Source organism: Corylus avellana, chromosome 7 (assembly GCF_965113065.1).
Source record: "Corylus avellana chromosome 7, dhCorAvel1.hap1.2, whole genome shotgun sequence".
In the NCBI taxonomy this organism is placed as follows: domain Eukaryota; kingdom Viridiplantae; phylum Streptophyta; class Magnoliopsida; order Fagales; family Betulaceae; genus Corylus; species Corylus avellana.
In genome coordinates this window covers 1,684,777-1,711,755 of record NC_142496.1, presented here as the reverse complement: position 1 = coordinate 1,711,755, position 26,979 = coordinate 1,684,777, and the positions used below count along the sequence as shown (strand labels likewise).

Genomic DNA, 26,979 nt, shown 5'->3' with positions numbered 1-26,979 from the left:
CTCAGGTGGTTTAACGGCCGCCGTTGATTTCTCCGTTACATCAGGAGAGGGGATCACCGTTGGTTGTACTGACTTGACGGATTCTTTGACGGCGTATGTGGCATCACGGTACTGGGTGTTTGACTCGGGCACAGTGAAAGTGGTGGGATAGTGAGTGATACATGCACAAAAAGTGGCACACTTTGGGGCCAACATTTATTCTTAGGAATTTGGTGCTCAATTTTAAATTCGAAGAATTTGAGATCTTTTTGTCACATGAGCAAGGACCATTGTCGGAATTGCTAACAATTTGAGCTAATAAATATAATAGAGTTCCTATAAAATTTACTTGTTTAAACATATTTCAGATAGCCTTTTTTTTTAAAAAAAAAAAAATTATATATTTTTTTAATAGAATAGGGAAAGGGTAACATGGAAAGATTTTTTTTATTCTTGATCGTGATGAAAAAGAGAATAAGAGATCCTGTAGGAATGCTAGCAAACGCAAGGTGAGTAGTGGCCTATTTTGCTAAAGTGTGTGCATAGAAATTGACACATTTAGAAACTTTTGAAGCATGCCAACTTTGAAAGGAAGAGATATCTAATCTAATGTCTGAAACAAAAAAAGAAAATTGCCAAAACGAAAAAAGAGGGGGATGATTTAAGGCAAGAATCACCAAAAGGGCATCCCCTTCGAGCAGAAAATGCCTAGCACCTGCAGAGATTGCCAATCGAGAAAAGAGAAGAGCGACCAAAGCTTATCCTATGAGCACATCATTGCAGTATGTGAATCTTTTTCAGATAGCTTGTTTATTTATCCTGGTATGTGAATCTTATAAAAATTCCCTTGCATTTGATGCCCTAACAAATCTATGGGATCTACATAAGTGTGTTCTTTTTCTTTTCTTTTTTTTTAATCATAATTTTATCCATTTTATGATTTAGAGTATATTTTACACCGAAAATCCTACAATATTGTGTCAAATTATATATATTTTCAGTCACGCTAAGCTTAAACTAATGTGCCAAATTAGAGGAATTTTATAAATTAAAAAAAAAAAAAAAAAAATTGATTGACGTACTACAACTTTCACTATAAAATCATTTACAATATGATATGAAGTCCATAATATGTGAAATAGTTAAGATTATATGGTTGACAAATCAATCATTAACTAATTAAAGAATAAAGTTAAAAAATACATTTTTATCTCACAATATTAATGTGACAATTCCAACCAACATTAAAACTGATCAACAAAGACTGATCGAATGGTTAGTTAGAACTATCACGTAAATATTATATAATAAAAATGTAGTTTCTAGCATTTTTCTTGATAAGCCTTTGTCATTAACTTATTAGGAAATTTGGGCCAAGAGGAGATTAGAAATCATGCTTACACTTTTTCCCATACGTGAAAACACATGCCTTTAGGATACCTACAATCGCAGTAAGGCATATGATTGCATCTAGTATTGCCTTTAGTTTCATATACGCAATGTTTGACATGCTTCATGTGTTCAACTTAAATCTTCTATCATTGCATCGCAGAAATCATGCTTACACTTTTTCCCATACGTGAAAACACATGCCTTTAGGATACCTACAATCGCAGTAAGGCATATGATTGTATCTAGTATTGCCTTTAGTTTCTTATACGCAATGTTTGACATGCTCCATGTGTTCAACTTAAATCCTCTATCATTACATCCATTAAAAAAAAAGGTAAATCGATATAGAGTTAATTTTTTATTTGGGTGACCGACACGTGGCACTGATGTGTCAATGATGCAGATTAAATTATGTTGAATAAGATGTATGATGTGTCGTATGAGACAATTGTCAGATTATGATAAGACTTGACGTGACATGATGTTAAATTATTAGACAAAACATAGACAAAAAGACCAACTGTGTTGATTAGATGTTGAGACAGTTGTCACTCCTGCAGCAATCCGGATCCAAAGCCTTGCTAAGATGAAAGAGAAATCAATTATAAAAGGCCGCAAAGTGGAGGGTGTGGCAATCATTCCACATCCGCTTAATGCTACGTAGCTAGATATGTGAGTCGCAGAGGAACTCTTATTTGACTTTCCCATAATATTGCATCTATTTTGATGTTGATCTTTTTTGTAACTGTCTTTTGAACGGCTACATGACCACTAACCGTATCTCATTCGATGGAATTTGCTTGGTGGGATCGAGTTTGTTGAGTTGGAGAATCGAGTTGGGACTCTTTATTCATTAGATGGTGGATTACATGTATTTTTATGTGTTGAGTGAGTGCATGCTTTCATGGTGTTAGGTTGGAATTCATGTACGTTAGTAGCTCTTCGTGTTGCGGGCTTTTGGGCTTAGGCCTTATCTTTTCATTGGAGGATTTGGGCTTAATATTAGGCTTGGATAGTCCATTCCAGTAGTCCGCCATTTTCTTAAGTAACGACATGAATTAAGTGAATTCGCAAGGCCCATTCCATTAGATCTCCACAGATATTATATCCGATACTTTGTTTAGCAGTAAATCGTAAGTACTAATAAAATATTTAATCAATATATATATACATATATGACTCATCCTTATAATTATGCGTACGCGGCGTCTATACATGTATACATCGTGCTGCTCTTCAATAAAAGTTTCATGCAGCTACGTCTGAAACTCTGATCATATATTATACTATATTATTGTCTTTAAAAAATGAGAATATAGTAGACATAACCCACGATAGATCACATGCTTTGTAACATAACAATTAAATACTGAATCAATAAAATAGCAAGAAAAAGTGGATTGACATCTCGTGCAATATCAAGATACTGCACACATTGTAAATATTAAATCAACGGCTCATATTATGCCACATCATTCTGTATTTTTTAAAATTAATACACTACTGTTACTACTACCTCTCACTGCCATTATCAAGGGTAGTCCACCCTTTTGACTAATTTAGGGACATAAGAATGATTCAGTTATCCCGACCATCTATAATGCTCGTGGGGCGAGAGACGATAATGACAATGTGGCTACGAAAAAGAAAGAAATTTTTTTTTTAGATTTAAACTTGTATAACTTGGTAGAATTTGAACTTTTTATTTTGAATGAACGGTTCAAATTAGAGTTAAGTTACGGCCTACAATATTTATGATTCCATCTTCTTGATTATTACAATCATGGAAGCCTGTTTTGAAATAAATAAATTGCAACAAGGACAACATTTTTGCATGCCAACCAACTTCAGGGAAGGAGTCATAATACCTTTGGAAAATCATGAGTGGAAATGGACAATGGTGGCACCATCAAAACCTAGATCTGGTTGGATGTTGGTGAGCTGATTGTCCACTCAGTGAGTAAACGACAAGTAGCATTCCCAGGTTAGTAGGTGAGAATCTCAAACATATGCACCCTTGATCTTTGATGATAGTGGATTTTTTTTTTTTTTTCCTAAGCTAAAGATAGTTGTATATATATATATATATATATATATATAACGTATTATAATTTTTACAGTAATTTTAATAAGTTTGTTACATACTAGCGTGATAGTTTATAATCAATTAAATGATTAAGAAAATAATTTGATTTGTCCACTTAATTAGTTAGTAACTAACTTGTCAACCATACTCTTAATCATTTTATAGACTATGGGTTGTCACATCAGTTTGTAAGAAAACTAGCTTATAGTAAAAACTATAGTACGTCTAACAACACTCTAGTAGTATTTACTATCTTAAAAATGTTATTTAAGATAAAATTTTTCTTCAAATTGAGTTGGAATAAATTTCTTCATCATCCAAACATAATAAATTTATAACATTTGATTCTCGCGTGTATTTTTAAATATGCAAATACCAATCACATACTTTAAAAACATCTATCAATTTAACATATTAAGTTGAATTTCTTCTTTCTTTCTTTTTTTTTTCAATTTAATTTGAAGGAAAACTTTGTCGGATATCTCTATACCATTTTCCTTCTTATGTAGCCTAGCGAAGTCATTAGACAAAACAAACAAAAACAAATAAAAAGAACTTTTTCCTTTTTTATAGTAGGATTACATTTGAGTGGGCTCAATGCATTGGATACACCCATTACCTACCTTTTTTAGGTAAAATAGCAAGCCTTACCTACCCATTTGCTAGCATTGTTCACTCACAGACTCAAAACATATGTTGACAAACAAGTTGCAGGAGTGAAAAAGAGTTCTTTGTTTGAGGGGATAGATTATGGCATGAATACAATTTTATTTTATTTTTTTAATTAAAAAGGGTAGGATGAGAAGATCAATTGTTGCTATCATACTTGGACGTGACTATAGTAGCACCTATTCGCTGGAAGCCGCACAGGAGAAACTTAGACGATGGGAACCGCAAATATTCTTTCAAGTCCGACCGACCCATAACCTAACTAAGCCCTACTAGAGCATCAATGAAAATTTAAGGCGGCTAATACGAATAAGGCATATGTCAACAGAAATTCGAATACACGCTTCAGTATATGTCGTGACCACTTGAAAATTTTCTTGAGCCATACCACCACCCTTGATGGTATAACATGAATACATTTGAAAGCGATAATTATGTAAATACGCTAAACAAATATTGATTTTCTCCTTAAGTGGAAATCGTTTTTAGATTAGTTATCCAAAAATGAAATTAGCTATGTTTTCTATTTTCATAAACTGTTTTCGAAACAAGTTTGCTAAATACTTTTTCAACAAAAAATGGATTTATAACATCAAAACACTTTTTCTAAAACAAAAAATACACTCAAAATATATTAACAACCAGTTCCAATGGATGATGAATTTCTTGCTGTTTATTATCTTTAATTAATTTATTAATTGTTACTTAGATAAAGGACAATAAATAGTTATATACTTCCATGACAATGCTTGTCGCCACGCATCTCCCAAATATTTTAAGCCGTCTCAACCACGAACAAAAACCATCCACAAAAAATAAAATAAAATAAAAACAAATTTTAGTATTAAAAAGTAGAAAAGAATATTTATTTAATAAAAAAATGATTTGAATGTCTGAGTACAACAGGGAGTCAAGACAGACTCAAGTGTTCAGACTAAAATCTCTCTCTTTTCGTAGTGGTTAGTCTTATGCAACCTCTGCTGGAACCAGGTAACGTATTCCGACATTAACGTTGGTAACTGTTTTCCCTATGACTATGAATATTTGTTACAATAATTTTACTCTGTATTTGGTTATGCTTTTTCATTTCTGGGTTCAGGGTAGTTAATGATTTTGGTTAGTTTTATTGTTTGTTTAGTGAATTACAGCTGGGTTATGAGTGTTCAGTTTAAAGGAATTCTGGGATTCTGTTTCTTTGCTGGGAAAATGCAGGAAAGGAATTAAAGATAAATTTTTGCATGTTTAGTTATCACTTATCAGTATGTGGGGTTTGAGAAAACAGAAGCTCCGCTAAAATTATCATAATAAGACAATTTTGTTGAATTTTGCATTTCCTTTTTCTTTTCCATGGTTTTCTCAGCAACCAAACAAAAGAGTATAGTTTTGTCGGTTCTGGTCTGTGTTTATGCATCTGCGGTATTGAAATTAATGGATTTTGCTCGATTTGAAGAAGGTGGTGCTACATACTATGTTTACGTGGAGAGTGGCATGGGATATTTCGCATGTTTCTCTGAGTTTTTTAGATTTATGTTCTTCTTTCTCTATGGGTTTAGGGTTCTATTGTATACTTTCCCGTGTACTTGGATTGCTCCCCTTTGTGCAGAAAGTAAGAACAAAAACTATTTGTGTTCTGTGTTGTTTGCTCCTAATAAGAGTTTGTGAAGAACAATTTCTTTAGAACCTGGGAAGTGCATTTTTTCTGATAAAAGTTTGAAAGCTTCCCTCAGAGAGATCCAAAGTGAATTTGTAGTAATTCTAGCAAACTTCAGGATATTTGGGAGTTTCTTAATGGGATATTTGTGGACAATTTGCTAAGGTATGTTAATTTGAGATGAATTCTGGTTATATTCGCCGGATAGAAATTCTCTACAAACTGGTTTGTAGCTAATTCATACAAACCCTTCTCATATATTTTTTTTAATAGTTATGGGACACATGTCACTTTATTAGATGAATTTGTATGAATTAGCTATAAAACAGTTTGTAGCAAATTTCTGTCCAAAAAGATCTAGTTCTGCAGTAAGGACATTGAAACTCTCCTTGTCCGGAATAATATTGGCAGATGGTGATCTTCCCTAACTTTGCTACCCAGTTTGTTACTTTGCTCATCAAGTGTTTTAATGGAGCATGCAAAACCAGAGATTTGCAGAAGGAATCTTGTCCTGATTTTTAGTTTGAGTCAGAGAAGGGATAAAGAAAATTGTGCCTATACTTCTCTTGCTTTGTGGGATGTGCCCAATCTAATTTATTTTTGCAAGATTATCAGTTAAACATTCTGGTAGTGATAATCCTGTTTAGTTAGTGGAAAAGCTTGGAATTATCAATTGTCTGTTCAATTTTTTCATTTTTCTTTTTGACAAGGGAAAAAAAAAAAGGTTCAAGAACAACAAAGATGTGTCAGCTTGAATTTGTTGTGTTTCATTATCAGGTGAGAGGATGGAGGAGGCATCACGAGAGCCTTCTGTTTCATTACGGAGCAAGATATCCACCTTTATGACCATGGCTTGGGAAGCATACAAAAAGAAGCCAATCTCACATTGGGTTCTTCTATTTCTGAGTTGTGCAGCAATGCTTGTGGCCTTCCCTGCTTCTAGCCTTCTTTCTCGTCTCTATTATTCGAATGGTGGCACGAGCAAGTGGATCATTTCATGGGTGGCAGTTGCAGGGTGGCCTCTAACTGCTTTGATCTTATTTCCTACATACTTCTTTTGTAAAACCTTTCCTAGTCCTCTGAACTTAAAACTCACTCTTTCCTACATTGTGCTGGGTTTCTTAAGTGCTGCTGACAATCTCATGTATGCATATGCATATGCTTACCTGCCAGCTTCTACTGCTGCTCTTCTGGCATCATCATCCCTTGTGTTTTCTGCACTATTTGGGTATCTTCTTGTGAAGAACAAACTGAATGCCTCGATGATAAATGCCATTGTCATCATTACTGCCGCGATGACCATCATTGCTTTGGATTCAGATTCAGATACATATGGAGATATCACTAATAGCCAATACATCATTGGCTTTATCTGGGATATTTTGGGATCTGCTCTCCATGGGCTCATTTTTGCTCTTTCAGAGCTAGTTTTTGTGAAGTTGTTGGGTAGAAGGTCCTTCCATGTTGTGTTGGAGCAACAACTCATGGTTTCTCTGTTTGCCTTCATATTTACCACAATTGGGGTTGTTGTGAGTAAAGATTTTCAAGGGATGAAATCCGAGGCTAAAAGTTTCGAGGGCGGCACAACTTCTTATCTCCTTGTTCTCATCTGGGGTGCGATCACTTTTCAGCTGGGGGTACTGGGAGCTACTGCTGTGCTTTTCTTGTCATCCACTGTGCTTGCTGGTGTGCTCAATGCAATCAGGGTACCCATCACAAGCATTGCAGCTGTTATATTGTTACATGACCCCATGAGCGGCTTCAAAATTCTCTCTCTGGTGATTACCTTTTGGGGATTTGGCTCATATATATATGGCAGCACGTCCTTTGGTAAAGATTCCTCATAAGACTTAAGTTTCCGGTGAATTCATTTTCTTCTTGGTTGAATAAACATTGTGGTTAATTTAGTATGATATTGTTAGACTGTATTGGTGATTGACTCTTAGAAATGTACCACTACTTCTGTAATATAATTAGTTTTCTGCAGAATCTTATAATTACAACAATTTCATGTGATCATGGCTGTCTTACAAGAATGCCATTGGCTTCAACTGTATATGAGAAAGCAAGTTTGTATCGGAGTGAATGATGTCGAGAAACTTGAGAATTGCATGTTTAAATGATAGATGTCAAGTTTAATAGACCAAGTTAGAAAAATTTCTTCCAATTTAGTTTGAATGAAAACTTTGTCTGAGTGGCTGCATCCCGACCCTGGGCTGATTATAAGTTTGTAGTTCCTAATTTGCTTCATATCTACATGACTCCAACATATCTGATTACAAAGTCCTCCCTTGCAGGAAGATCCTAGCTTCAAGTCTTTGATACAAAATAAAACCAGCTCTAAAGAGGGGCAAACAGGGGCAAGGCATGGGGATTTTTATTACTAGGAAACAAATAAAAGAAAATTTAAGCTGATATTGATTAGTGTCTAGTCCATTAGTGTGTAATAGAGCCTGGAGAATTCTCAGAGGCTTCCCACATATAGCACTAATCAGGACCATTATAAATTCTCTCAAAGAGGGGTTTAATAATGTTGACTAGCCCACTAAGTTCGGGAATAAAATCCTCCCCATTGTAAGTGATTTTACAGATCTAAAGTTGTATATATTGTCACGTCATTTAGCACTAACCAGGGTCATGTATATTGTTACATGCAACAAGACCATGAAATAATTCTTCTCCATTTTACTCGAAAATGAGAGGATTTGATCCCTAAGCTTAAGAGCAAGTTCTAGATACAACTGTTATTGTCTTAACATTATAGGCTAAGAAGTTTTCATAATTTTGCAAGCCGCCTATATCAAGAATAATAATCCTAATCAAGCTTCATATATTACTATACTAGTGTATAAACCAAAAAACAAAAAGACAGAGATTAACATCAATGTGATCATTGTAATTTTCACCGCATGAATTATTCTTGGCTTAATGAGGCACTGGTGTTGAATCTTGTTCCTCCTTTCAAAATTTAATCATCTTTCATCACTTTTAATTATACAGATTACCAAATTGAATTTTCGAAAGGATGTCTATTTGTAGAATACTAGCATGGATTCTATGGCTAATCCAACATAAACACAAATCCAGAAATTGTCAGTTTCGTGTAATAAACAAGAATTATCAATCCTTTGTAACCATTTCCAATTGGCTTAAAGGAACTTATCAGGTAAAAAAGATAACTCCCTTGAATCAATACTTTTACGTGGCGTTTGGTTTGCGAAATCTACAATTTTTTTGGGTATCTACATTCTTAGAAATATGATGCTTGGGAATCTGAATTCCCAATGATGTAACTTATCCCGCGTTTTGGAATTACTAGAAATCTGATAGGATTCCTAAGAATGAAATTCACATGTTTGGTCTATTCCTAAGTATTCTATAAAAACTACATAATTTGCATGTTTTACTACAAATAAAAAGAAACACCCCATACATATATTTTTCTTTTAAGTCTTTTTGGATAAAATATGAATTAATTAAAACAATAACAATAATAATAAAAATATACAAGAATATAATCCCATAAATTCAACAGACCCTCTAGAGTCCTGGAAATCTTGAGAAAACTACATCAAGCATGCCTCAAAACAAAATATAGTGAAAGATATCCCTTTGCCCTTGAGAGAAAGAGAGAAAAATATGAGCTTTGGCGTTACACGCGTTTGACTGTAGATGTACAAATAAGCTACTCCACAATAATATCTCTATTTTAAATAATTTAAATGAAAATTAAAGAGGGTGTTTGTAGGTTTTTAACGGAACGGGGTCTTTTCTAGTTAATTTAAATTGGATAATATTCAGTTAGATAGTTATATGTGAGAGGTATTTGTGTCTTTTCACTTTTTAAAATAACAAAAATATCTCTCTAATATATATATATATATATATATATATATATATATATATTCTTTTGACATGTTCTCACAAGAAGAGGGAGAAAGAAAATTTAAACTAGCGACTTCCGCTTCATAAGGCATGATTTCCAGTTGATTGAACAATCTCTTGGAGACAATATCTCTCTAATATAACTAACTGAATATTCTCCAGTTCATTTAAACCCGAAAGGATCCTAATTGGTTTTTAACACCTTGTAATTAAAAAACCTATGTGGTGGGCATTATTGTCTTTTAAAAAAACATTAAATATTTCCATGGCAAGGGAATGTATATTCTCACCCCTCTAAAAGAAAAGTAAGCCAAGCCACATTCCCTTGATATCTCTATTCACTCCACTTGAGGCCAATCCAAGAGGTATCATTTGAAATTCCCAAAAATCCTAAAAGATTACCCGTCCAAACACCCCATTAGGGAATCCCTAGAATTAATCCATGAAAGACAAACTAGATGAAGAGGAATCTTGGCTAGCGACAGTTAGTCAAGAACCAACAGTTTACACCACATTATGACTGACATGCCCATGGAGTGTGAGCCCCCCAAGGTCTTTATATGTGTGAAATGATTTTATTGGAGGCCAATCTCAATCATGAGAGTCACTGGAATTCCCCATGTGTGAAAATACCTGGCTTTTTTCCTTTTTTCAGCTAAATAGCAGAACTCTGGCTATGAAAAAAGAATTGGTCAAATCTGCTGGCTAAAGTTGGGAGCCAGGATAAGTGGAGCTAAACAAAACCATGCATTTCGAGCCCCAAAATTGACAAAAGCTTAGAAAAGAATCAGGAGTACGGTGCAATAGATACACATTCATATAATTTCCATCCTGTTGTAAACTTATGCTCCCTTCATGAAGGGATCAACAGCCCCACCCTCCTTTCTATTTTTTCCCCAATCACAAGCCTGATAAGACTTTAAAGCACACAACTAAATGCTAAATATCATCTTATTAAAACTTATTTCACAAACAGTAGATAAGATCGTTGTTAGATCTAAAAACAAAAAGTTTCATTTGCAATCAGCTATAGCTACTGCTACAGCATCATATTTAGTTTTTGGGGCCAATGTCCTTAAGGGCACAGATCTGCTCCTCCCCCATTGCAGACATGACTGTCACCACAAGGTCCTTTCCTTCGCCAAACCCATCTTTAATCTATACACAGGAAAGTAAATACAAGAATTTTAGTCTATACAGACAAAAGAATATAGAGAATATGTAAACGATAGAGTGAATTTATGGACTCCCAAGATTTTGATGTATAAGCAAATGGGCAAGGTTAATGGAAAACTTCTCAATTTAGATACCTGAGTGAGCAGATTGTCATCGGTGGGAAGCCTCAGATCATCCTTTGTGTTTCCATTATCAGTTAGAAGACTCACCTACAAGACCACCAAACTTATTTTGGTTAAAATCACAAACTACAGTCAGCAAGGGCATTATGAATCTGATTAGGATCCACTAATCAGACCACCAAACTAATCGTTTCTTTTTTAGAGTTCCCTTTGGAAATGAAGCATTGTTCAATTTGCATTAGAATCATGACTGTAAATAGTGTTCTATCTAATTCACTGAAAGTAGATTTCTAGTAAAGCTGGCAGAAACATTCTTGTATCCAGGTAGTATTGCATTACTCATGTATATAACTTTCCTTAAATTTGGAATAGTAGGCAAGCTGAAACCGAGCAAATAATTTTTATCACCCAAACCAAAAGTTCGGATGGAAGAATTAAAAGAAGGCACAAAGTCCTGTTGACACACAATGAATTCCCTCTATCATCAGTATTATCAATTGATTGTTTGTTAATCATCACATAACTCATTCCTTGCAACCAAAAATCGGTAATAATTAATGAAGAAAACTTACAAAACCATCTTCGGAGATATCAATGAGCTGATAGTCAGTACGATTAACATGAGGAACCTGTAAAAAGAAATAATGAATGAAAAGGACCAATAACAAAATGTGCTCTAGCACGAAAGAACACCCACACAGTGAAACAAAATTAGAGGTTTACATCACAGTTGTGGGATGAAGGAACAATATCTTCGAGCTTCTTCCCATTAAATATGTCAATTGCCACGAAGTGGCACTTTGCATGTCCATGCTTGCCAGTTTTGGAAGTGGAAACTTCTACAACCTGGTTTCAAAAACCCCCACCCAAACAAACAGTTCATGAATTGAAAAGATAAAAATTTGATTGCTTAAGAGATAACACCACCATACCAAAGCTTTTTTTAAAGTACACATAGATAAAAGGTTTAACATTAAACATGAAGGGCAAGGCGAACAACAAAAATGAGTAATGAGCTACAGCCTACAACTGTACCTGCATCTCTCATAAGTAATAGTATTAGTATTGTCAGTTTCATTCATAGGCTTTTTCTCAAGTGAGAGCAATTGGATGCTTAAATGCAACAAGGCAAAGCACGACATTAAAGTTATCAACAAGCTTAAGCTTATTATTACCACCTAGATTTTTAACATGATATATTAACCCATAAAACACTTTCTGATAATTATTTGAAAGAAAGAATAGCCCCAGATGATCATAAATGGTGATGTAATTCCAAATTCTATACCCTCAAAAGGGACTCGAGCCGTCACACATGCAAACCTCACACCTTCAACATGTTATTCACAATTACCAGTTTTTTGACATGCATTCATCAAAACAGTTTCTGTTTTTTTTGACATGTAGCAGAGTTAGGCATCGCCATTAAGCTTCAAAAATAACCAACAAGAGATACACACAACCACATGCAAACCTACTGAAATATGCTTTTAAGTTACCAAATTTTTATACACAAAGTCCCAACAAAGTAAAAAGAAAAAACAAGTTTTTGAGAGCAAGCCCACATGATATTTGATAACAACTTCAATTAAACCGAAAATCACAACTTTAATCAACTAATCAAAAATTATATGAACTTTCTACTAAAGAAACAACAAATCTCCACCCAAAACTTGCACACAAATTCTCCCCAGAAAGAAAAACCTAAAAGAAAAAAACCCAACAATTGATAAAGCACCAATGATCATCAAACTAAAACTAAACCGTCAAAGATCTAGTAAAATAACACAAGCCCAGATAAGAATTTTCAATAGTAGACCAAAAAAGAATAAGATAAAGGAAAAACAGAGAGAAAGGCTGAACCTTGCAAGGCCTGTTCTTGATGACGATGTAGCCACTCTTGCGAATGGCACCAGCTTGTTGAGGGTAGGTCTTTGACGCTCCTGCGTCGGCCTTGGACTCGAAGTGGTGCTCCTCGTCCGACATTTTTCCAAGCTTTCTTTCTGTTTCTCTCACTCTCTCTGTCTCTCCGCTTTGTTCTTTCTGACTATGAAGAGGACGACTTTACGAGGTGGCCTATTCTTTATAGAGTCTGAGGTCCACATTCTTAACCCTGGTTAACGTAGGATCAGATCTTGGCCGTTGGATCATTGGGTTGGAGTTTGGCAATCATATCCTCTCGTGTGCTATTTGCATGTATGTAAAGTTGGTGGAGATCGTTATCGGCTACAATGCCTTTTAGGTGTTACTGCTATAGGCTATAGCCCAAATCTGTGTCAACTAATTATATATCAAAGGTCTAAATTCTGCCACGTAATCTCAATCTCAACACGTAGGTAATGATGTAAATTTCGCAACATTAATGGGTTTTTTGTTATTTTGTTATCATAACAAAAATTATGATTTAGCTTTTAAGCTTTAAAAATAAAAAAATAAATAAAGGTTGATAAGAACTACTACCTCAACTCAATTCAGTTTTTTAAATAGAAATATATTTTTAGAGCATATAATTCTCATTCATATATTTTATAATATTAACTGAACATGTAATTCTCATATAAATTATTAATGTAGATGAGAATTACTTAAAAACAAATGTCAATTTAATATATTAAATTTGAAAGAATTTCTCAAAACTTTGATGTTATCCTTATAAACACACATGAACGTTAATTTTTTATTTTTATTTTTTTGGACATGTCCATACAAGAGAAGGGAAAAGAGAGATTTGAACTAGTGACCTCTGTTTCATGAGGCGTGGTTCACAGCCGATCGGGTCACCCCTTAGGACCACATGAACGTTAATTGAATATATATTAAAATCTTATTGTTTAACATCTTTGTTGTCTTACTTGAATGTTTTTTAATTTTTTAAATTATCTTTTACTGCCCTATCTCTCTGATTTATTTATTTATTTTCTTCTTTTTCCAAAACGTGTAATCCTTGGATTTGTGCCAAAAATAGCCATCTTTGAATGCCCACAGCCAACCTTGAACGGCTCTCATGCACCATGTCTTCTCTAAAGATGGTTTGGGAATAAGCATGTGATGCCCCAATGCAAAGCCATTTGGGTCCATGGGAATCTATTCTATATTTCCACCCCTTGTAATTAAAAGCAATGAAAATTTTCTAGTCTCCACATCACTTAGCGGAAGAATGTGTAAAGTTTTGTACTTTCACAAAAAAGTACAAGAATGTTTTGTTTTGTTTGTGACAATGTTTTTCTAAAAAGTAAATTTAAAGTTTTTTTTTTTAAAAAAAAAAAACTTAGTTTATTAAATTGATATATGTTCTTAAAAACATATGATTCTCACGTCACCTACCTTGAAATGTGTGTCCATTTTTTTATGGGAGGCTATGTAGAGGTGTTCCTTTAGATACTTGCTACATTAAGTGCATATAGCTTTCTGATTATTTTTCATGTGAAAGCTACTTGAATGGACCTAGAGACTAGAGAGTAGAATGTATATAAATTTTGAGTAAAACTCACAATTGTAAACTTATTTGAAAGAGAGGATGTCAAATAATTTATATACACGTGGTTAAGATTAAATTTAACTCATGTAGAATACAAGGATTGTAACATACTACCACGCTTCGTAGTTGACATCCACGACAACTCACTCTATCTATATGGATCTGATGATGGTCATTTCTCTTTTGACAGTTTTACTCATTTATCAATATTCAATAACTTAATACTATGCTCATACATAGTACCATTACATTTTAATATGACCTTTAAGTTGCCCTCACTATGACTCGACCACAAAGTGGCAACTAATTCGATCCCATATTTGACTTGGTAGTCAGCTCTAATACCAAATAATACAAATTTTGAGCAAAATTCACTATTAAAAATTGGCTTGTAAGAAGAGGGTGCCCACAAATTTATACATACATGATTAATAAAACACACGAATTGTAAAAGAGTGACCGTTTATTGTGTCACCGGTGGCAACACATTATTTGGAAGATATACAATTTTTGTTTAATGAGTTATCTAGTGACTATAATAAGTTATAATTAATAATAAATGTAAAAAACTAGCACAATAATTGAGAAACTACACCTAATAGATGTAATTTTTAAAGGATATGGGGCAACTTGTTCAACCCTTCTCCTATTCATCTTTTTGGACCACTCATTTGCTTATCTAGGAATATGAGAATATTGCTGTTAAAAGGATTAAAGGGTGGGCCAAGATTTTGACTACTAAAGAATGCATTTTCACTTTGAAATTGCAACTTTATTCAACTCTTAGAAGCACATCGCAAAATTGGCATGTCATAATAATGGCTATCATTTTAATAAATTGCATGCTTTTGTGTAAGGATATTTGATCACAAATTAGTTTTTATTGAAAATTGAATTAGAAGAATTTAAACTGACATATGTTAATTTTATAACACAAAATGCATGTAAGAATTATATATTTTAAAAATAAACCTCAATTAAATATATTGAAATAAAAGAATTTCCTTTTAACTCAACTAAAAAGGAAACTTTGCCCTTAAACTATTGTCTTGACAAATGCAAGTTGAAGGTATTTTGATTCCGTTTAGTAATTCTTTTCAAAGCGTATTTTTTTTAAAAAAATATATTTTGATGTGATATAAAAATAAAAATAATTTTAAATATTTGGTGAGTATTTATTATTATATATTATTATTTTTTTTATATAAAAAGCCTCTCTGCCATATGAAAATACACTGCAGTCATGCTATGCAACAGAGGGGAGACAAAAGGGGAGTTGGGGGTTAAAAAAGATCCCTCTGTACTTACCAAAAGGGCTCTTTTATCTGATAGGATTGCTTTTCAAGTTGACTATAAACAGTGGTTCTTACTTTAAAAAAAAAATAACAATAATAAAAATAAAAAAACACTGGTGCTTCTTTCAATTTACTGTACAGAGGATGTAATTATCATGGTGGTGGGTGAGAGGGATTTGAAGAGAAGACTCTAATAGAACCCCTGAAGAGTGGCCCATGAAACCAAAGCCCAAAACCCTCATTAGCTTGGGCATTCTTTATCCACCTTCAATGGGTTTGTCATGCTGAATAAAAAAAAAAGAAAAAAAGAGGGTTTGTCATGCTGTGCACAATGGGAATGAATAATTTTGATGTCTATTACCATGATGATAAGTATTGAAATGGATATTGAAAAACAGGTCATGGGTGTGTTTCACCGGCTATATATCCAGAGTTAAGACTACAAAAATTTCAGTACTCAATTGGGTTTTTTGGGGTATGCATAAATCTAAACTCAATCAAACACTAAAGAAGATGATCTTACATGAATCACCCATCATAAGTGATGGACCAAATATTCTCTTGGCCAACCCAAATTGAGAATACAGACTTAGGCGCCAATGGTTTTTGGTCAGAATGATAAAAGTTCAAACTGTGAAAAAACATAGATAATAAGACCTAATTAGGGGAGGAGCTCAGATAGCTCAATTAGGCGTGTCAGTATAGTGATTGTGTAAAGAATGTCAAAATTGTGACACGAAGAATAATCATTCTACGATATCAGGCTAAGGATTTGGCTAAGACCATGACTTGTTAGCGAGCGTAGAATTCAACATAGAATCTAGCTACAATCATAACCTACTAGTAAGTGAAAAATTCAGCACAACACTTGGTTAATGTCATACCCCATTAGTGGGCGCCCCATATAAGGAGAGGATGTACAATTATTTCATGTACAATCACACAATCCATCTCATACACAATCTTCCAAAAATATCTTAGCTATGTTTCTAATAATGACACCCCTTTATAAGTGGACACCCCACATAAGAAGAAGATATACGATCATTGTAGGTACAATCACATAATCTTCTAAAAATATCTTAGTTTTCTTTCTAAGAGCGACACTCCATTTTTTTTCTTGCTAACTTAAGCATTAGAAAATCTTTCCGCCAGCAAATCCCAATTAGCCTTTGAACGAGATCCACCGGTTGTACATGCATTCATGATTTAAACTTGGTCATGCGATTAACTGCTTCGCATCATCGAGAAGCGTAACCCAAATGACAAAAATGAAAGTCTCTCTAAAGTTAATTAAGTACTATATGAAATTATGAGTAATTAACCTGGCAATCGGCATAAACCTTTTAAAGCATGACTTGAGCAGTAGCACATGATGATTGTGCTTGACAATTATTACCCCCCACCAGTTGGAGCATAACCCCAAATCAACACATCTAATCTCTCACACATAATTGTTTTATGATGCTGGAATTCATAGTGGGTTTGGGAATTTTTGTACGAAAAACAAGGGACAAGTATTCTAAGCCATCCATTAAGTCAAAGAAAGATGCATTTACTTATTTATTTATTTATTTGTAGTAGTGCAGAATAGGGAAAAATTCCACCATGAGACAGGGTAAGGGCATGAATAATTTTGGTGACCACATTAACTGACACGTCACACTTGGCTAGAATAACTACAACGCGGCCAATTTCTTTGCCTTTGTTCTTTAGTTCAACTTGTTCTGCTTTTTGTCCAAATTTAAGTAAAAAAACAATGACATGTGAACAACCTAACCAATTCAAACCCCACTTTTGAAAAACTATAACTAACGATAGTGATGTTCCAGACCATTACATAATTTACATTTCCTTTTAATTTAACAGTTTCAAAGCACATGGTTTTAAAAAAATAGTGATTTTAAAACACAACTTGTTAAAAACGTAATTTAGTCTTTAAAATTGTGCATCCTTAAAAATATATCACAATGTCTACGGCATTATGTTTTTTAACACTCTCAAACAGAACACTTTTCGCGATTTTGTTCAAAAACGGGCATTTTGGCTGCAATATTGCGAAGCCAAACACTCCCTTAGTATTATCTCATGTAGAACCATCTCTGTCTCTCCTGTTGGCAATTCATTTCACACATGCACAGGCTTGAATTTGTACATTTTTACTAAATATGAGTCCCAAATTTCAACCATGTACAACCAAATTCCTTGACAAGTGCTGCTACTTTTTCTTTCACATGTATAGCCACCAACAGAGGTAATTGTTCAATATATAGTCTAAAGGTGGTCCATGGCTTTATACCAACACCACGACTGCAATATATTCTACTTTGAAATGGCACTCTAGAAGAATACATAAACTAGCATACGCATTTGGATATGTCATGGAGCAACCAGAAGCTTTTCTCTCCAAGAAGGATCCCTAGCTAACCCATTAACACCAATGTGAGCTTTGAATTCTCATTCCAAGGCATTAAAACCAAAAAGAATCAAAAGCAAATGTTAAGTTTCAGCTAAATTTGTTTCAGAGTCTTTTCTAATACTAGAAGTAGAAACACATGGAGATACCATGGTGAAAGGAATGAAGGATCAAACTCTTTTTGTATATAAATTAAGCTTTTACGCCACCCAAAAAGGGAAGTTAAATAGAAAGACATCAAAACCAAAACAGAATTTCAGGGCAACTGTACACTACCCTCCATGGCAGCATAGAAAGAACTCATAACAGAGAAAAAGAACAAAGGAGGAGAAAAGCAAAGCAAAGAAACTTCCATATTGTCTCATTTTTTTCACGTTTGTTCTTCACTAATGAGATGTTGGCTCAATATCTTTAAGAAGTCCAACTATTTGCTGCATGGTTGGTCGCTTTGTGGGAAGGTCAGCCGTGCACAGATATCCAATCTTGAGGGCCTCCACCATCTGGTCATCTGGTCCTGTATCAAGTATTTTTGGATCAATAGCTCTCAACCCTTGGTTCTTCCTTACTAACCCTCTAACCCAACTCACCAAATTTGCTTCTTTCTCCTCAGGATAATCATCTCCAATTGGCTTTTTCCCAGTAATTAGCTCTAACAGAACAACCCCAAAGCAATATACATCGGATTTTGGTGTTGGGGGGTCGTATTCTGGATGAGAAAATTCTGGTGGCACATACCCGGGTGACCCACGAGCTATCTCCTCATCTAAACCATTGCCAAAAATTTTAGCCAGACCAAAATCAGATAGTCTTGGCTCCAAGTCATAATCCAGATAAACACTGCTAGCTTTGACATCCCTATGAATAATTGGAGGTGAGCAGCCATGGTGGAGAAATGCCAGCGCACGGGCTGTGCTTAGCGCAATTTTGTGACGAAATCTCCAAGTTGTTAACAACCCTTCAGACCCAACATTTTGAATTCCATTAATATCATTTTGTTCCCATGTATCCGTGCTCCAGTCCTCCGTAATCTGAATCCCTAGTGGCAAGTCATGCAGTAAATTCTGCAAGTTACCATTCTCCATGTAGTCATAGATAGCAATTCTTTGATCCCCAGCTAAGCAATATCCAGTCAATGGAACAAGATTGGGGTGCTTGATTCGACCAAGACACTCGAGCTCTCTTGCAGCTTCTTGGTCTGTTAATGTAGATCCATGGACCAAAACTTTCACTGCTACATGAATTCCACCAGGTAGAAATCCTCTATAAACAGGCCCAAATTTGCCTTCAGCCAAAAGGGTACCACGGTCAAAATTTGAAGTTGCAGATAAGAGGTCTGCAAATGTGATATTCAACAATGGTTTCTCAAATATCACTACAGGCACTGAATTTGCTTGCTTAACATCAGCCACCCATGTCGTCGAATCAGTTTGGAATGAGAAGGGGCCTGAAATAGTTTGTTCTCTGTATGAGGTCTGCTTCACAGCCCACATTCTAGCTTTCCTTCTGCAACCGCATGCTAGAAATAGCAATACCCCACTGAGCAAGCAGATCATTGAGAGGGTTAAAGCCAGAGCAAGCTTCATTCCCTTATGACTGGATCGTCCTTTTTGGAAGAAGATAGGGTTAGCAGCAATTGGACAGCTGCTAGATGAACCAAAGAAGGCTGTTTGGAGGGTCTCATTGGATAACTTTGAATCACAGAATGTAAGGTTATTGTAGGAGAAGTTGAACCTCTCCATCCATCGGAGTTTCTCTAAGAGGGAGAAAGGAACTTCTCCAGTCAAGTTGTTGAGTGAAACATCCAGAAGTTGGAGGTTTTTGATACCTAGTACTGGAATTTTTCCGGTAAGATGGTTGCCGGAAAGATCAAGAGTATTCAAACTAACTAATTGCAGGATTTCATCAGGAATGTGACCAGTGAGACTAGTTTTAGACAAATTGAGATACTCTAAATTCAATAGCATTTCAATTCTGGGGAAGTCTTGTCTGCTAAATCTATTACAGGCAAGATTAATGTGTTTGAGATTCTGGGCTTGACTCAAATTATGGAAAATCTCTCCACTGAGCTGATTCTCAGACAAGTCTAGATAAACCAAATGAGACCAATTGTAACTTGAGTTGAATTGTACCTGGGAAATGTGACCTTGAAATTGGTTTCTGCTCAGGTCTATAATCTTCAGCTGCTCCTGAAACACACCCATTATAGAACCCTCGAACAAATTCCCAGATATGTTAAGGCTAGTGATTGATTTCATTCCCGAGAAATCCGAATCTCGGCCGAAAATATGATTTCCTGCAAGGTTCAAGGTCTTGAGCTTCAGAAATGCAGCGCCAAAACCATCTGGAAGAGACCCACTTAGCCGATTCGACGAAAGATCAATGGTAACCAGAGAACGGCAATTCAGAATTCCTGATGGGATGCTCTGCTCGAACCCATTGCCATTGAGTTTAAGGACTTGCAGGCTGACTAGGGAGCTCATGGCTGCTGGAATTTCCCAAGAAAAATTGTTGCTTGAAATGTCAAGGATTTCAAGGAAACCAAAATTGCCAATGTTGCTAGGTAGGGGCCCAGAAATCAAGTTGGAGGAGAGATTAAGGGTCTTGAGTAAGCCTAAACTCCACAAATCTGAAGGCAAGCCAGTGATTTTGTTGTTGCTAAGATCCAAAGAATGAAGCTTGGAGAGCTTGCCAATGGTGGTGTCAGGAATAGAACCAGTTAGGCCTAAACCAGAAGCTACCAACTGAACAACATGTTCATTATCTTTATCACAGAAAACCCCTTCCCATGAGCAAACGGGAGCAGACAAGTTGACTTGAGAAGAGGCTAAACCCATCTTCTGAAAGAACTCAGAGACAAAGAAACCATCCGTGTTGGGTTGTTGAGAAGCCAAAAGCTTGAAGAACAGTGTGAGAGCCAAAATAGAGCCAAAGAAACAAAAACCCATTTGGGAATGATGTCTCAGACTGAGAAAAAACAATATAGAAAAGGAAATTGAACCCAAACCCTCCAACCAGTTCAAGCTTTCTCAAATGCTTGGAAACCACCACCACCACTCAATCATGAATGGTTCTGGGTCCATCTCAGAAACTACTTAACTGGTTTCTACAACTCCACAAAGTCCAACACCAAAACCAACCAGACTACAGTGTTTTTGGGTTTTTCAAGAAAATTTGATTCTTGGGTTCAAACTCTCCTAAACAAAAACTTTCCCTCCAGATTTATAATGCCCAAAAGAAACAAATGTATTCAGATAACAATGGAGTTTGCTGGGGTTTTCAAGAGAGAATGTGAGTCTTACCTTGTCTGGCTTTGGAGGTCTTTGAAAGCCAACAAAAACAAGCAAACGCAAGTGAAAGAAGCACTTTTTGTCTCTGTGCAGAACATGGGGCAAGCTCTAGTTTTGCTGCATAATTATTTAATAAAGTCCATTTCTTTTTTTTAGAAAGGTGTAAAAAAGGAAGGTCTTTTCTGAGAGGGGGAGAGAGAGAGAGTTGTACAGAAGGGTATAGCGGGAAGGAAAGAAACCAATCAGCATGGGGCGGTCAGAGGTTGGAGTCCATAAATGACATATATTGAATACAAATATCTGTCCAGAGTTGGTGTATTTATTCAGAGCCTCTTGGTGGGAATTCAATGATTCTTCATTGAGTGTTGTTGATCAGCTTTTTCTTCCAGTGAAAAAAGTTTTCTGTCTTCTTCTCTCTCCATCTAAAATGCAATGGACTTTTAGCAGAAAGAGTGACAGGAGGGCTGTGTTTGTTTTTCTCTTTCGCCATGTGTTTTTAAAACAAAAAAAAAAAAAAAAATCGAAAATAACTCAAAATACAAAATATTATTTTTAATTTTACATCCTATTAAAAAATTATTTTAAATAAATAATAAAAAATACACTCCAAAATGTATTAATAAACATAGCAGTAATTTCTTTCTTATCAACATTTTTTTTTTTTTTTTGAGCATTAACATAGCCAAGGAATAGTATACTTCTATTTAGCAAATATTCCTTCCAATGAATCTTAGTGCATTTTGTAGATTAAAAGGGTAATTTTAAATCCAATTATATAAAATTTACCGCTTGAGAGTTTTTTTTTTTTTTAAAAAAAAAAATTGATTTGGAAACGTAAAATAAAAAAAATTAACTAGGCAAGGGGTGCACGTTTGCTTCATCTTGTAACTAAAAAATACGTTTTCAAATTGCACGTGTTAAAACCTTTATTTTTAGATCGCAAACTCGGTTTAGCATGTTTCAAAGACTTTTTCTTTTATTCCTAAGAGGATTTTCTAAAAATAGTTTCATTTTTTAATGTATTGTTTTGTCTTTCTAGAGTCCAATATGTATGTCAAAAAAGTGGCCAAAATATCAGGAAAGGTCTTGCACAAGATGTTTAGTTTAAAATGTTAGATAGTTAAAAGATTTCATATCCTCTAATTTCACATTTAAGTTGCATTGAATCCATTGACCATAGCATGTAATATGCAAGAAGTATCTTGCATTGTCTTCCCCTATAAGAAGACTTGTGTGCTTAAAATCTATCACATCCCAATAAAAATTATAAAAGCAAACTATTATTTGGACTTCACTACGAGGAGAGAAGGTTGTTACACATTCATCTCTTGCTCATTTTTTGTCCATTTTTCTTGCATATTTATCATTGAATCTGTAGAATCTACATGTGAGTCTCACGGTATATTTGTCAATCTCTTGTATAGAGAGATAAAAATGGATAAAATATGAAAAAAAAAAACAAATATTTCTCTCGTAACGAGTATGTTTGGCCCTCGATTTCACATGCTAAGCGTATAAATTGTAAACAAAATAACAAAAAAATATTATGTTTTAGAGTCTGTTTGAAGAAAAAAAAAAAATTTTGATGGTTTGAAAATATAAAAAAATTCATTAACTACTTTTCAAAATCGTTAAATATGTTTTCGTTAGGCATCAAAATTCAATTTTTATTTATATTTTTGTTTTCGTAATAAAAATTCAATCCTAGAACATTTTAAAATGTATGTCTTTTTCACAGCATCGACTCGTTGACGCCGTGTAATGTTGATTGGTTGAATTATATTATGGTGGGCATTTCAATAGATTAGATACGAGTATTGGTGGAAATCATATCGTATTTTTGTTGACTTTAACCCTTGGAAAAAGTTTCTCCCACTCCATTTTCTCATGGGAAATTATTGTTTTTATTTTCCCACCCTAAACAAATATGCTTTTTAGCAAGTATATGATGAGGCCAGCCTGAGTGTAATAAGATTGGAAGGTCCATGCTTGTGGACTAAGTTTTCTTTCCAAGTCGGTAAGAGAAAATTCTTTCAATTCAGTATATCAAACAGATATCTATCTGTGTGTTATGTTTTAAAGACAGATGTCAATTTAATAGACTGAATTAGACAAAAATTTTCTGACCGACTATCGCTAGCTAGAATCAACCATATGCACCATTAACATGGGTGGGGCATCTCAGATTCAAATGAAAAAGAAAGAAAAAGTAAAAAATCTATGAGTGTCGTGTTAGTCTTTTCATGTAAACCATATCTCAAAAATCCATATTGTATACAGATTAAAGAAAGATCATGATGTGAAGTTGGGTATACTCTATAGTCTATGGCCTGGATCATTGAGTTAGCCCCACTACCCTTTCTCTCTCTCTCTCCTTCCCGTACTTTTCTTCGAGAGTTTGTGGATACATAATAATGGATTGCTAGATGAAAGATTGATTTTGAAGGCACTTTGGGTCCGTTTGTCTATGCTTGTTAGAGGGTTTTTTGTTTTTATTTAATGTTTATTTGAGGATATTTTTTTTGTTTTTTGAAAAAGTGTTTTACTATGACAAAAAAGTGAAAGTTGTTTTGATTGTTTAACAAGTGTTTTATATTTTGAGTTATATATTGATATTTTTATTTTGAAAAAGAAAAAAAAAAAAAAAAAGCATTAACAAAGAAAGTTGTGTTTTATTTGATAAACACAAATTATACACATGAAGTCTTTGAAAAGTTGAGAATGACCCCTTCTTAGTAGACAAGTTTTCTCTCCATTTCAGGTAAAAAGTCATATTTAAATTTTTTTTTTTAAAAAAAAAGCTAAAGCACCCACCTATATCTCACTTTTTATTTTATTTTTTAAAATTTATTTATTTATTTATTGTTATTATTATTATTATTATTAATTTTAGCTATTTATTTGCATTATTTCATTTAAATATTTTTTCTACTTTTTTTTTTTTTTAATTTCTTTAGAGCGAAAAATGTTAGAGATTAAAAAGATTTTTTTTTTTTGTTCGTTCAAGTTATTGAGTCATATGCAACTTCTTTTACTTTCATTTTAACATTGAGAAAACCTTTTATTAATACCATCATGATAACACCCTTTTTACAGCCTCCAATCAATAGTCGACACATAAGCAGAAACATAAAAAGTGGACAAAAATAAGTTGGACTAAAATACATTAGATTGTAGGGTGATAAAATCTCTAAGGGGTTAACCTTCTACCTTTAAGTTTTAGTTTTAAATCCAAAAATAAGTTTTGAGGCATTAGAAACGGGGTTTTAGGCATTAAAAATGGGTTCGGGGAATTAGAAATGGGTATTGAGGCATTAGAAACATGTTTTGAGGCGGGTCATAGCCGGCGGGGTTTGAAGCGTTCACCATCTGCCAAACCCGTGGGTCTGGCCTAGGTCTTGCATGCTATGGTTTTTTTTTTTTTTTTTTTTTTGATTTGGTGTGATTGTTCTCACTTTTATTTTTGCATTTTTCTTAAGTTGATGTATCACATAGTAATTAGAAGCTACAAAAGAAATATTATCAAGATAGACCTGATAGTAAGGGCTTTCTTAAACATTTCAACTAGCCAAAACAACATTTGAATCCTCTTGAAATGATTATTGTGGTCCTTTGCACATGGGATGGAGTCGTCGTCTCCCCCCCCCCCCCCCCCCCCCCCCACATCAAATTAATATATGGTGCCTGCATTAAACAATGACATTTAATATATATAAAGTTACAATCAATAAAAGAACTACAAAAAAAAAGAAAAAGACTTTGAGAGAGAGAGAGAGTTAAGCACGCCATGACATGAGCTGACAACAGAGGAAGTGGGGGAGGAAGAAGCATTCTGAGTCTCATGATTTGCATTGATTGAGGGTTGTGGAGTAAGGAGTAACAAGTAATCTACCGACATACTTAATATTCATAATTGGACATCCCCTTAAAATATTTATAATATTCCCTTTGGGTCTTAATCATCATCTATGCCTCCCAAACTTCATCTTCAAACAAACTAAATTTTGTCTCCCAATTCTTAAAATAATTAATTGGAGCTCAAGCTAATCTTCTAACCAATTATTCTAAGGTGTGCCCATACATTTCCTAATGCCTTCAAAGATTTTTACGATGGCTATGTTTAGTCATTATCAATGATGTATCGTTTGAACTATTTTCAACGGCCCATTTCTTAAATTATTTATCAAAAAATTATTGGGTCGAACTATTTATTTGGATCATTCCCAGATGTTGTTAGGTTTTATCTTGTACTAAGGCCTATGTTAGGGTGTCACATCCCCTCCTTTTGTATTGCGTTCCGTTTTTATTAATGCAATCTCAAAGTAATTGATGAATTGCTTCTAAATCTATAACTCAACATGATGTTAAAATGATGGAAAGTTCATAAAATTTTTGAGAAATTTGATCTTGAACAAGGATGGTTGCAATAAGGTGTGGATGTTTAATCTATGTGCATTTGAAGTGGGTTGGCATTTGGCAAAAAAAAACAATCAGTCTTCTTCAAAGAGTGCTTGTAGCCTTCTATCATTATTAGGACTAGGACCACACAATACTTAATGAACCATCTTAAATCTGAGTAAACTTCATTAATCCCTTCTTATTCAGCATTTTCGGTTTGCTTCTTCTGTTAGCATTTTTTGTGTGTTTGGACAAAAAAGCATCACTTGAGCTACACGTGACATAAATTATGTTGACACAGTGATCACTGATCACACATGTCGAGTTTCCGATGCTGAAATCTTGCAAGAGAATCAAAACTCAGAGTGGCACACCTGTTATTTATTTAGTGGGCATGTTCTTAAGAGGTAAATTCTTTAGGCATGTAGCTGGCTTTCCTTGGGGTGAGGATGACCAACGATTACTTTCCTTTTTAGCGATCACTTGATTTGTTTGTTTAATTGTTTTTCTCTTTCTCATGATTTCTTGTTGGCGAGTTATTAATAGGTCATATCCTGATTCCTTATTAAATTTGTTTCTGTTTGGGGCCCCGGCGGGGGATGACGTGTAAGGGTCCGTTTGATAAACGGTTTTGACATGATTTCGGCACAATACAATTCATTCCACTTTTTCATTTTTTCAACATTCTCTTACATTTTAGTTTTTACATCATATCAATCATTTTTTATTACTACTCAAATAAAAAAAATCACTAAAAATAATTTTTTTTTTTTTTTTTTTTTCATTTTTCTACACCAAACATTCTAACTTTTTTTCACATTAATCAATTTTTGCTACAATATCGAACTAAAATTGAAATGAAATCGTCTACCAAACGAACCTTTAAGGTGAGTTTGGGTCCTTGGTAAGGCGTGAGCCAACTCGGGCTTATGGATCCTTGGGCTGAGTCTATTAAGCCTTACAATAATCTAGTCATTCCAAATTATTTATTATACCCCCTCCCCTTTTTTCTTTTTTTTTTTTTTTTTTTTTTTTTTTTTTTTTTTTTACCCTCTATCAAACATTTTAGAAAAATACAACTATGCTCTTAAATTACTAGTACTAAGACCAGACAATCGTCAATGAACCATCTTAAATTTGTCTTC

The 26,979-nt window shown here is 34.3% G+C and overlaps 3 protein-coding genes across 3 annotated transcripts; 1 reads left to right on the top strand and 2 right to left on the bottom strand.

Annotated features, from left to right (window-relative positions):
• The first annotated feature begins 5,068 nt into the window (after nt 1-5,068).
• Nucleotides 5,069-7,905, top strand: PUP5 (purine permease 5). Its single transcript, XM_059597762.2, has 2 exons — nt 5,069-5,116; nt 6,555-7,905. Exons 1-2 carry the CDS (start codon nt 5,095-5,097, stop codon nt 7,622-7,624), a joined length of 1,092 nt encoding a protein of 363 aa, XP_059453745.2. The 5' UTR covers nt 5,069-5,094; the 3' UTR covers nt 7,625-7,905.
• A 2,690-nt stretch (nt 7,906-10,595) lies between these two features.
• Nucleotides 10,596-13,017, bottom strand: LOC132185619 (eukaryotic translation initiation factor 5A-2). The gene is given in 6 exon segments (XM_059599378.2): nt 10,596-10,724; nt 10,727-10,820; nt 10,973-11,047; nt 11,533-11,589; nt 11,684-11,806; nt 12,824-13,017. Coding segments are annotated over 6 exon segments (495 nt in total). The 5' UTR covers nt 12,947-13,017; the 3' UTR covers nt 10,596-10,701.
• Nucleotides 13,018-17,945: 4,928 nt separating this feature from the next.
• Nucleotides 17,946-21,708, bottom strand: LOC132185049 (Leucine-rich repeat protein kinase family protein). The gene has a single exon (XM_059598867.2). It carries the CDS (start codon nt 21,092-21,094, stop codon nt 18,536-18,538), a length of 2,559 nt encoding a protein of 852 aa, XP_059454850.1. The 5' UTR covers nt 21,095-21,708; the 3' UTR covers nt 17,946-18,535.
• Between the last annotated feature and the right edge of the window lie 5,271 nt (nt 21,709-26,979).